The 11,317-nt window shown below is 37.1% G+C and overlaps 2 protein-coding genes across 2 annotated transcripts; one reads left to right on the forward strand and one right to left on the reverse strand.

Moving 5' to 3' along the window:
- The first annotated feature begins 1,664 nt into the window (after positions 1–1,664).
- chid1 (chitinase domain containing 1) lies at positions 1,665–5,943 on the forward strand. The gene is made up of 12 exons (XM_053319328.1): positions 1,665–2,054; positions 2,234–2,377; positions 3,206–3,338; positions 3,454–3,498; positions 3,604–3,710; positions 3,800–3,861; positions 3,986–4,075; positions 4,178–4,279; positions 4,388–4,537; positions 4,624–4,704; positions 4,789–4,831; positions 5,809–5,943. The coding sequence occupies exons 1-12, from the start codon at positions 1,938–1,940 to the stop codon at positions 5,905–5,907; spliced, it is 1,173 nt and encodes a 390-aa protein (XP_053175303.1). The 5' UTR covers positions 1,665–1,937; the 3' UTR covers positions 5,908–5,943.
- A 721-nt stretch (positions 5,944–6,664) lies between these two features.
- Positions 6,665–11,239, reverse strand: gatd1 (glutamine amidotransferase class 1 domain containing 1). The gene is made up of 7 exons (XM_053319329.1): positions 10,688–11,239; positions 9,506–9,582; positions 7,480–7,585; positions 7,273–7,380; positions 7,094–7,185; positions 6,908–7,001; positions 6,665–6,804 (listed from the first exon to the last, which is right to left on the reverse strand). Exons 1-7 carry the CDS (start codon positions 10,734–10,736, stop codon positions 6,689–6,691), a joined length of 642 nt encoding a protein of 213 aa, XP_053175304.1. The 5' UTR covers positions 10,737–11,239; the 3' UTR covers positions 6,665–6,688.
- Between the last annotated feature and the right edge of the window lie 78 nt (positions 11,240–11,317).

Below are 11,317 nucleotides of genomic sequence, written 5' to 3' on the forward strand. Positions count from 1 at the left end.
CAACCTTCAAAGAAGCACACACATGAAAACCATTATTCTGGTATTTTTATACACTACAATATTTTTTTCTTTCTTTTATTAAAGTTCAATTTTAGGTTTCTAATTTAACAACATATTTATTTTTGTTTTGTCTTGATATGAATGTATGAATGTAATTTATGAAATAAAGTTTTACATTATTGCTCTTTACTCCTTTTAGGCCCTTTCAATGTGAAGCACTTGGTGTATGTAATTTCTTTTGTCATAAGTCACTTTTAGCTGCATTCCTTGTATGAAAGGTGCTCGACCAATAAAGTTATCGTTATTATTTCAATGACATTATAGTATAGTAGTATTTGAGTTATGGCATAATCATGACTTATGGTGCAATAACAACTATGTATTTTAGCTTTAACCTCAGTTTAAGTCAACAATATCTACCTGAACACACAAACTGTTTTTTATTTCTCACCTTGATTGACTTTGGACTTCTTGTTGTGCTTTTATTTCACAAGCATAAAACAACATACTGTCTGTTATAGTTATGTGATTTTATCTTTTATGACATTTTTGTGTGGAAAACATTGTAGGTGACGTCTGTGGGTCTGGAGGATGTTTATGAAGCTTGAGAAAATAAACACTGATGTCTTCAAGGTTATCTTGGCTTGGGTTTAGATTTAAAATTCATAACAGATTTGTAACAGCTTGTTTTGTGTGTTTGAATCTGGAAAACATGGGCAGGTAGGCTGTAAAATATGACTAAGCTGCATTATGGGAAGTGTAGGATCCACTATTTTGGGGATTTAACAGGAATGTTTGGACTGAATTTAACAATGTTTTCATCCCTAATAAAGTTAAAGAAAATCATACTTAAATTTTACACAGATACTATCCCTGCAATTAATTAATTCACCATTTTAAACCGATGTTTCCCCTTTATGTTCCCGCTGCAAAAAGAAGTGGAGTCCTTTTGTTTTATATATTTTCTATCAATTTTCTAATTAATTTGGGAGACTCACTCAAGTGTACCTTGCTGCAGTAAAGATGGCCACTCACTGGGTCTTGGTCCCTATTAAAGATAGTGCATGTAAAGTAAAAAAACAAAAAACAAAACGAAAACTACAAAGACAACGAAAGTCTATAAAGACATCTCCTCTCTTGAGATATATTGTGGATAACATTGATATAGAGGATTTAATTCAGTTTTCTTCATATACTTTTTAAAGCTGCATTTATTTATTTTATCTTAATTTCTGTATGATGTATGTTTTTTTTTACATTGTACACTTTTATACCCGCTTGTTTTTGTGATCATTTTATTTTATCTTTATAACCAACTGTACTGTTATTTATGTGTTGTTAATAAAGTTAAAGAAAAAAATGATGATGCCGGAAACTAGATTGGTCCTGCTATCCCCTCTCTCTTCCTCTGTTCTCGGTATTTTTATTTCCTAGGATGGCAAAATCATAACCCCGCCTACCGTGCCTCTGATTGGCTGATCTTTATATTCTTTCCCTAACTGTAACCAATCACGCTCTTTACGCCTAAAGATAACCAATAGAATTAATGAAGGAAACGAGGACAAGCCAATCAGGGGCCGACGAGGGCCGGCCATGACTTCACCGTCCTACGAAAGAAAACTATGGCTTCTTTTCTTTCTCTCAGGAGTTATTTTGAAAAGCACACAACGCGGAAGTTGCCTAACTAAAACACGTTGACCCAAGTTGTCAATCAAACTGCTGCAAACCTTCCAACAGCTTCAGTCTCTCATGAATCTCTGAATCCGGGTTTTTATGTCCGGGGCTCGTTGTTGTGCATGATTTCAGCCCGCAGCAGGAAATGCAGTTTTTTAATCTGCCAGATCTCAGTCAGGAAGGAAGCATTTGTACTGCAAAACCTGCAGTCCTGAGCTAAGCCATTTTTATTTATTTTCATATTAAACTGCCTGTTTTTGGAAATGAAAACGACGTCGTGGTTGTTGTTGTTGTTGTTGCACGTCAGCTGGTGCTGCTGGTTAGTCGGTGCCACACTTTCAAAGACGGACGCAAAGAAGTCACATAAAGCTGAATCTGAGGTGAGTCCTAACTTCTGATCTCTACCTGGAAATGGGTGTGAGGTCTGTTTACTGTCAGGCCATGCAGGATCTTCCTCTGACTGCCTTTAACATCACCTGTCATTTGCCCACTCATGATATTGGTCATTTTGTCATAATTACTTGTCTTTTTCTCTCTTTCTTTCCTCCCACTATTTTAGAGTTCTCAAGCAGAGTTGTCAGTGGTGGAGAGAGGTCTTGTGGTGTCAGACCTTCACTGGAAAGACATAGTGAAGGAGGAAAAGAGACACAATGTTCATATAAAGAAAACCTTTCAAGGACCAGTGCTCGGATATGTCACACCTGTAAGTCTGAAACAGTCACTTATAACCTCATCACAGCTTTTTTTCCCTCTCACTTGCTGCTGTTTAAAAATGTTTTAACCATTTCAGATCACATCAAGTCTGTCCTAAAACTCATGGAAAAGTTTGCTTAATAATTGCTTCTGCTTGAATTGGCTGTGAGGTGATATTTTCCTCATAAGGCTGATATTATATCAATAAGATGATATGAGACTAGATATTTTAGAGTTTGGATATTGTAATATAGTGATATGTGATGAGTTTAGTCTTTTCCTGGCTTTAAAGGCTGCATTACAGTAAAGTGATGTAATTTTCTGAGCTTACCAGCCTGTTCTAGCTCTAGCTCTTCTATTATTCACCTTTACCCACTTACCCATATCTTTATATACAAATTACTGATGATTATTTATTGAAAGTGTAATTTTGTTAACATTTTGTGAAGTGCCTTGAGATTACTTTTTTGTTTTTTCGTCCAGCTCTACTTACTTGTGCGATCCCGAACTTCTTTCAGCAGTTTAAAAGAAGCATATCAAGTGTTTTTCTTTTTAGTATGAAGATATTTCATCAGACAGAGTTGCCATGTGAGATAAGACAACTCAGAGATAACTACTGATTGATCAGATAATCAAAACTGTTTTGATGATTTTCAAGTTGAAATGTCAAATATTTGCTTTTTCCAGCTTCTCCGCTGTCCAGATTTAATGTTTTTCTTTGTCTTATGATAGCAAATGAAAAGTCTGTAGGTTGTGTTATTGTTGTCTGGCAGACCTTTGATCAGGTCATTTATGTGAACTTTTACTTAAATGTTTTTTCCCTTGAAATTCCCTCCAGTGGAATTCACACGGCTATGACATCACCAAGATTTTTGGCTCCAAACTCACTTCAGTATCTCCGGTGTGGCTTCAGCTTCGCCGCAGAGGACCTGAAACTTTCGATGTTACGGGACTCCATGACCATGACCCAGGTAGAGTCATGGTCACATCGCTTCAATCACTCGTTTAGTCCTCACCTCTTATCACAGTGTGATAACAAATCACAAATGATTTGTGTCAGGTAAAATAATCTTTTTGTTTTTCCAGGCTGGGTCAAAGCTGTGCGCAAGTCTAACAAAAAAATCAGAATGGGTAAGTTGACGTTCTTGCTACTTCCTACAAATCCACTCATGTGAAACCCACAAGTGGTTTCAGATAAGACTTCAAGGTTTCTTCACATTTTCTCTGTTTCCTCAGTACCTCGGCTGTTATTTGATGGCTGGTCCTATCAGGATTACATGACCGTGTTGGGGAGTGAAGATGAGATTGAGGAGCTGGGAAGTGAGCTGGTGGATGTTGCAAAGGTAACAAAGTGTTGTATATTTAACCTTTACTCCCTTGCAACGGTGCTGTGTTTGTACTTTCCCTCTCTAACCAAGTTCTGGCTCTGCAGACTGAAGGTTTCGATGGTTTCACCTTGGAGCTTTGGAGCCAGCTGGGTGGCAACAAAAGGAAGTGAGTTATTCTACTGACACATCCTTTTTCTTTTTTTTAGTCTTCTTATATTATTATTTCCTCAGAGTTGATTCAAGGTTGAAATGCTAATAATTGAGCATGATACTAAATCTCTTTCACACAGGGAGCTGGTGCATTTGGTGAAACACGTATGTGAAACTTTGAAGGCCAAAAAATTAGACTGCATTCTTGTTATTCCGCCAGCTGTGACAAGGTGAATATAATGTGCTTTCTGCCAGTTTATAAATACACAAAAAAAAGCCTGAAATCATTGCTGCCTGTCCTTTTTGTCTAATGTATCTTTTGTCATGATCAGTACGGGGCAGCCAGGTATGTTTGGCAGGGAGGAGTTTGAACAGCTGGCTCCAGTCGTCGATGGATTCAGCCTCATGACGTATGACTACTCCAGCGGTACCAGGTGAGGATCACAGACACAAAAATCATTAATTCACTGTAGATAAAATGAAAAAACTTAAGATGGTGATATGACCTGAAAAACGGATTTTATTGTGTGTGTTTTTAATAGTCCGGGCCCAAGCGCTCCCCTGTCCTGGGTGAGAGACTGTGTTCTCCAGCTTGCGCCTAACACTCAGTGGAGACAAAAGATCCTGCTTGGACTCAACTTGTACGGCCTTGATTTTGCAAGCTCGGGCACAGAGCCTATCTTAGGGGGAAGGTAACATAATATTCTAACTACAGCTGGGATTTCTTTACATTTTAGTGATAAAAGTTGTATACTTATACTTGTCTGATTTTCTGCAGATACATCGAAATTTTGCGGGAAAACAGACCAAAACTTCTATGGGATGAATTTTCTGCAGAGCATCATTTCAGTTACAAGAGGTGATGATAGTGAAGTACTCAAACAAATATTGACTTAAAGCAGCATAATTTAATCTAATCTACATAATTTCCCTTTCATTTCAGGAACAATGCTGTTAAGCATGTGGTGTACTATCCATCTTTGAAGGTAAAACTCTTTACTTTTACTGAGCAGCTGCCACCATAAATAACAGGAAATAGCACATTATGATGTTATTATAACTGCTAAAACATAAGCTAGTACCACAGAAACGACTTTAAATTTAACTCATGTCACGGCAATATCTGCAAATATTAGTCATCACAGGAAGGGGAAGCTGTAGAGGAAAAAACCTAGAGTGTATAAATTGAGCAAGGGCAAGTCAATTCCTCGAGAAAGAGAGTGAGACAAAGATGTGATCAATTCAGATAGTTAGGTTTGATCCAGGCATGCCTTAAGCCAATATTTTAAATTCTTGAGAGAAGTAGACTGAAATGCAATGTGAACATACCTGTTCCAAAGCTGAGTCCCTCTTTGTTTCATCTCTTAAATTACAGTTAAGCAGCCTAATTTACAAAGTATGAGATAAGCTTTAAACTCACAGATGTAAACTAATGCCAAAAGTTGAGCTTCACAGTTGTATCTTTAATATTTCACTTCTGCTCTCCAGCAAAACCAGCAGCAGTGTTTCTCTAATAAAAAGCCACTCTATCATTTACTACCATTATCATTCGCCCGGTCTCACCATTTGACTCGCAGCACTTCATCTGTCACCATCTACACTAATTAAAGCACTTATCAAGCTAGTCAGTTTATGCACTTTGTAATATATGAGTGCGCCCCCACACATTGTTGCTGATATTCTATTTGCAGACACTTTCCTGTGGTTTTAATGAATATTTTTAATCAGCTTTTTTTAGACCTTCTGATGTATGAAATATGAAAGTGATTCATGTGAAGTGATATAAACCTGATTAATATTCCTCCACCTGCTCATACAGTATCTAGCAGGTGTATATCAAAGCAATGGTGTCCTTTTAACCTTTAATCATCCTTGCGTAGTTGCCACTTAATGAACTTAATTGATGTTTTCATTAGATTTACTGCTGGAAAATTAACATATTATTTCAATACTTTTATTACAGTCCATCTACCTGAGGATCTCTTTAGCCTCTGAACTGGGTACTGGAATTTCCTTATGGGAGTTAGGACAAGGACTGGATTACTTCTATGATCTCCTATGAGAGCTGGACTTGTTTAAGAAGAAGACTGGGAACCTTCAGTCATCAGCACATTGATGGATTTTCTTTTTTTCATGATCACCGTGCGCCAAAAATTCATATGCTGTGTGGAAGTATTCATTTTCTCTTTATTTTATTTTGGAGCGACTGATATGAACTCTGAAACGAGCCAGTTTAGTTAATACTCAACTTGTCTGAGGGTCATGAGAGGGGGTTGTTGAGAAATCGTGTTTACAGGAGTGGAATTTGGGGTCTGTTGATTTAAAAGATTTTGGCAGGGAACAATAGGTACTTCAGTTTGTTTTATTCATTTTCAATATTGATATTGTGGGGGGAAAAAAATTCAACATGTATAGTTCAGTCAGAGTGCAGTAACATACCTCTATTCAACAGCAGACAGTGCATGTTCATCAATATGTATTAAAGGTTCAATGAAGGATGTATTATGATGAGTTCACGTCATATCTGCAGCCTCTGTTCAGTCCAAATCCAGAAACTTCTGCTATTTTGCCAACAAACATTTCAGCTCTTGGGTCAAGTTTTTATTTTGTACATTTTCTAATCAAGACATTTGATTGTGTGACTTTTATTGGGTTTATGGTGATGATAGTAATAATAATAGCATTGACAAGTCAAGAGGATGAATTTAAAGGGTTGCTGTTTTGACCCAGCATCTTCCAATATTTGTATGAGATGGATATTTGTTAAATTACATGAATATAAATGTGGTAAAAAATTAACTGTTGAGTGTCGGTGCTTCTGCTGTAAACCTTTTTTCTTTTTATTATTTGGCACTAAAGAGCAGGATTAGATTATTTACAGCAAGTGAGGTCGACTGCATGTTCTGTCCAGTTATCAGGTGTCTGTCGATGACTACGTGCAGAGCATCTTCTTGACTTGCTAAAAAAAAAAGAAGAAGAGATAAATATAAGAGGGTTTTAGTTTTAGAAATGTATATTAAGTATTTACCAGTTTAGCAGCAGTGTTCTGCAGCTAAGCTCACCTGTGTAGGATCCTCCACTATCCTTCACAAAGTCTTCCACAATCAAGGGCAAGTTGGCGAAATCTGGCCTCCGCACCAGTTCAAACACAGATGGCTTTGAAAGAAAACCCAAAGCTGTTACTTAATACATTGATATGCATAAATATCTTTGGGTATATTCACTTCATGGATAGTAGAGACACTAACCCCCGTTAAACTGTAGCCGCTGAAGATCCAATTCTGGCCCTCAGTGGCACAACACAGTGCCGACACTCCTTGTCCGACTGCACACACAGGCTCTGCCGATAGACAAAAAACAACCTGCGTCCACATATGTCGCACATATAGATTACAGACTGAATGCTTTTGAAATGAGCCTTACTAACTTTGATGAGAGATGAAATGTGTGAGGATTCGGTGTAGAGAGCCACTGTGCGCCAGGTCGTTCAGCGCTCCAGGGCAGTCCGGGATCAGCAGCGCTTGGTATCGAGCACCTGGAAAGGGTCATTGTGACACAACTGAGCAGAGTCCAAATAACAGCAGCAGCAGAAGACATGAAAACAATCAAATGACCATGATGTTAATATTCTTACCATCTATAGATTCAAGTTTGGCTGGTGTTGCGTAGGGTTTCACATTGAAGTCCTGCACCCATCTGGCAGTGCTTTCATCCACTCCAACAAATTCTATAGGCTTCCCCTTAAATGAAAAAATAAACACTCAGCTTCACATTTGAAGTCAATACAGAGCAAAAATCTACTTTTTAAGTTGCATCTTATGTCCATAACCTTGCAGGGGTCTAGCTGAAATGCTTAAATGTCTAAAGCTTTATTTTCTACTGAATGTGTTTAGTACAACAGTTATAAACACCACAAACATGGCCTAACCTTAACCACCTGATCTCACTGTGGCTTTGTTAAGTCAGGAAAACAAACCCGATAAAAATAATATACCGCTAATGACTAATTCCTTTTGGATGTTCAGTTCCTACAGACAGAAGGGCTTCGTTCTACTAAAAGCATTTTTAAAACAATGGTAGTACTTTCTGAAAGGCATCTCCTCCAACACATCAGTGTGTTGGATTTAGTAGCATCTAGTGGTTGGGCTGCAGATTGCAACCAATTGAATACCCCTCACCATGTCTAGAGTCAGTGTTAGGTTTGTCCTTTCTGGGCTACTGTAGAAACACAGTGGTGCAACAAGGGCTTATTATAAGCTTATGAAAAACACAACCATTCTTATTTTCATGCGATTGTACACCAATTAAAACATACTAATGAATATTATATTCAATTTCTGCCAATAGATCGCCCCTAAATCTTACACACTTAAAATGTACTGATAGGTGGCACGTTGAAGAACATTTTAGATAAAGTGTCTTAGTTTATCTGAAGCTTATGATGCTTCAGCAGTCTCTGTCATATCAGTGCGATGTGGATTTCTGCCACAGTAACAGCTTTTTAAGCATCAAATTCCCTCTTTGACCATGAGAAAAGTTATTTGGGGAAGCAAGACACTGCAGAGTTTGGTTGAGACAGAATCTATAAAGCTGAGAACTCAATGTTATGACAGAGGAGAGGTGTTGTTGTAGAGTTATTGCTTTGGGCAGGAAGTTTTCCCAAAGCAATAACTCACTCCCTATCACCTCATCTCTAACAGAGAACTCAGTTTTATAGATTCTGTCTCCACCAAACTCTGCAGTGTCTTGCTCCTCACACACTTGTGTGATGTATGTTAATATTTTATGATATTTATAGTGTTCTAGTATATTCTTTATATTGTGTTTATGTTGTATATTTGTTGTGTTTAAATCTATACATTTCTCTCTTCTAGTGTTGATATACAGTACCAGTCAAAAGTTTGGACACACTTTTTCATTGATGTGAACGGGAAGGTGTGTCCAAACTTTTGACTGGTACTGTATATTTACTGAGTATTTACTTTGTGTGCAATGCCTGGATAACCTGTTGCTGTGACAGTAGATTTTCAACAAAGTCTATCCATCCATATTTTGTGTTTCCTTGGACCGTGTTTAGCTGCGGTGGAAGTATAGTAACAAAAAAGAGGGACTGTGGTACTAAAAAAACTGTAATGTTGAAAGATATCTATTTGATTTGGCTCATTTTGACAGCTGAAGCTTAATATTAGCTTCAGATTAACTTTTAAATACATGTTTGCAGACATAGATAAGTGTTTATTTTGGCCCCCATCACTTACATCATAAGAGAGTCATATGAAAGGATGTTCAAATGGTCAGTATGAACAGGAGGGATAATTATAGCACAAAAAACCTGTGCCTGACTATTGTTTAAAGACAGACTTGAAACACCTAGAGACTGTCCTTTAAGTCCATTTTTTAGGACAATAACATCTCACAGAATCTGGAAGTGTTTTTATTCCACTGGTGTCTCATTCCAAGAAACCAGGTCAACCTGTAAACCCACCAGCTGAACTGTTACCTCTGTAAGACCATGGTGATAAAAAGCTTTTGTAACACAGGTGAGGAAGGTTTTCCAAGGCATTGCCATGGACAATGTTAGGGTCACAGATGGGATTTAATAGTTGAGACAGTAGGATGTTTCCCTTTGCTGCATATTTTTCAGCTATAAAGAGACTTACCCCGGGTGTGGCTGTCTGGAGGTTAAACGCTGAGCTACAAAGAGTGAAGGACTGATGGAAAGACTTTGCCGACACCCCTGAATAAACAAAACACATCAGCTTAAAGTGTATCAGAGCATTCAGGTTACACTCACAGACAAAATAGAACAGAACTAACTAGTAAACATATAATGAGATAAATTATAAACAAGTTAGCTCTCATATTAGTATAAAACAATACTAGTATTAACTACACTCATGACAATGAAGTGTACTTACGATTGTGAAAAGTTAAAAATGATGATATTTATCAGCTGATTCTACATTATTTCATCACTAACACTTGAGTTTTAGACATTGTAGCAAGAGTCTTAACGCTGTTTAACCCACTTTCAAATTTAGGAAACCTTTATTTTACTCCTGAAACTAATTTTTCCCCATCTAGACCACATTAGACCAGGTCCAGATCAATAACTGTTACACTTACACTTACATCTGGACTAGATTACCAAGGAGACTCTAGAGAGTCATTAAAACACAGTTTCATATTTGTTAAACCTTTATTTTATTCGTGAATACTAAAAATGGGTGATTTCACTGAGTTTTCATATGCAAAATAAATGGTTCACAAATCTGAAAAGTGGGCTTAAACCAAGCACTTAGCTCTGGGTATGAAAAGTCAAGCAAATGCAAAGTGACTTCAAGCTGTTTTCTTTCTAATGGCCATCGGGTGAATCCACTGGGTCCAAAAAGAGAGCTATACCCCCCAGCTCCACCCTCTCATCCAAATGTGGTCACTTTGAATGACCACTGGATGACATACTAGGAACACTTACCCTAACAGCTGAAAACATTCATTAGACAATTAGAAAAGTAATCAAAAAGTCATCCCATATAATAAGTTACATTATTTTGATTAAGTAACTGAAATAGTTGCATTACGTATTACATTTTGAATGAGGTAACTAGTAATCTATGACCTATTACATTTCTAACCCCAGTGACGTCACGGGGGCATTATTGTATATTTTATTCACTCTGTGGTTAAAACAGCGTTCAGGCTTTGGCTACGATGTCTAACACTTTTTCACAAGTGTAAGTGGTGAAAACAGGAAGTATGAGACCATAAATGTCTTTATTTATGTTCCCCTGAACCCTGAATCAATATCATTAAACTGAAGACACATAAGCTATTAAACTCACCTTGAGGAGAAGCACTCGCCACTATCAGACATGTTGGCTTCGCAGACATTTCATTTATCTCCGTGTTACCTCCACATGAAATATTTGAGCTTGTTTTAAATGAATAAGAAGATAAATTGCGGATGAAATCTTGGAAGAGTGAAATGCGCGACGCGGAAGTGCTGCCAGTCAGATGACAACAACATCCGCTACAAGGATTTCAAAATAAAAGTTAAACGTCACGGTCAGGCGGAAACATAACATGTGTAGTGTGATTCATCAAGAGAAAATGGCAAATATCATTTATTGTTATCCAAACTAACAAACAATCATTTATATATTATTTTTAGAACCATATATTTGGTAAAAACCGTATTACATACATAAAAAAATGAGCTAGATAAAAAGACCAACACTGCCACTGCATGCTCATTGTCTGCTATTTAAATACAGCCTCTGATTACAAGGTCATCTACATATCATTATCTTTAATATAAAGGGAAGATACTGAAATCATACATTGGGATTTTGCAGAAAGAGAACAGTGCTGCCCAGCAGCATAGTAATATTACAGTAGTAATGACTACGATAAACTTCACTTCAACATTGCATTATTATTATTTGTCATATTTCTATTATTATTATTATTAT

The sequence above is a fragment of the Scomber japonicus genome, chromosome 5 (genome assembly GCF_027409825.1).
Source record: "Scomber japonicus isolate fScoJap1 chromosome 5, fScoJap1.pri, whole genome shotgun sequence".
Lineage (NCBI taxonomy): Eukaryota > Metazoa > Chordata > Actinopteri > Scombriformes > Scombridae > Scomber > Scomber japonicus.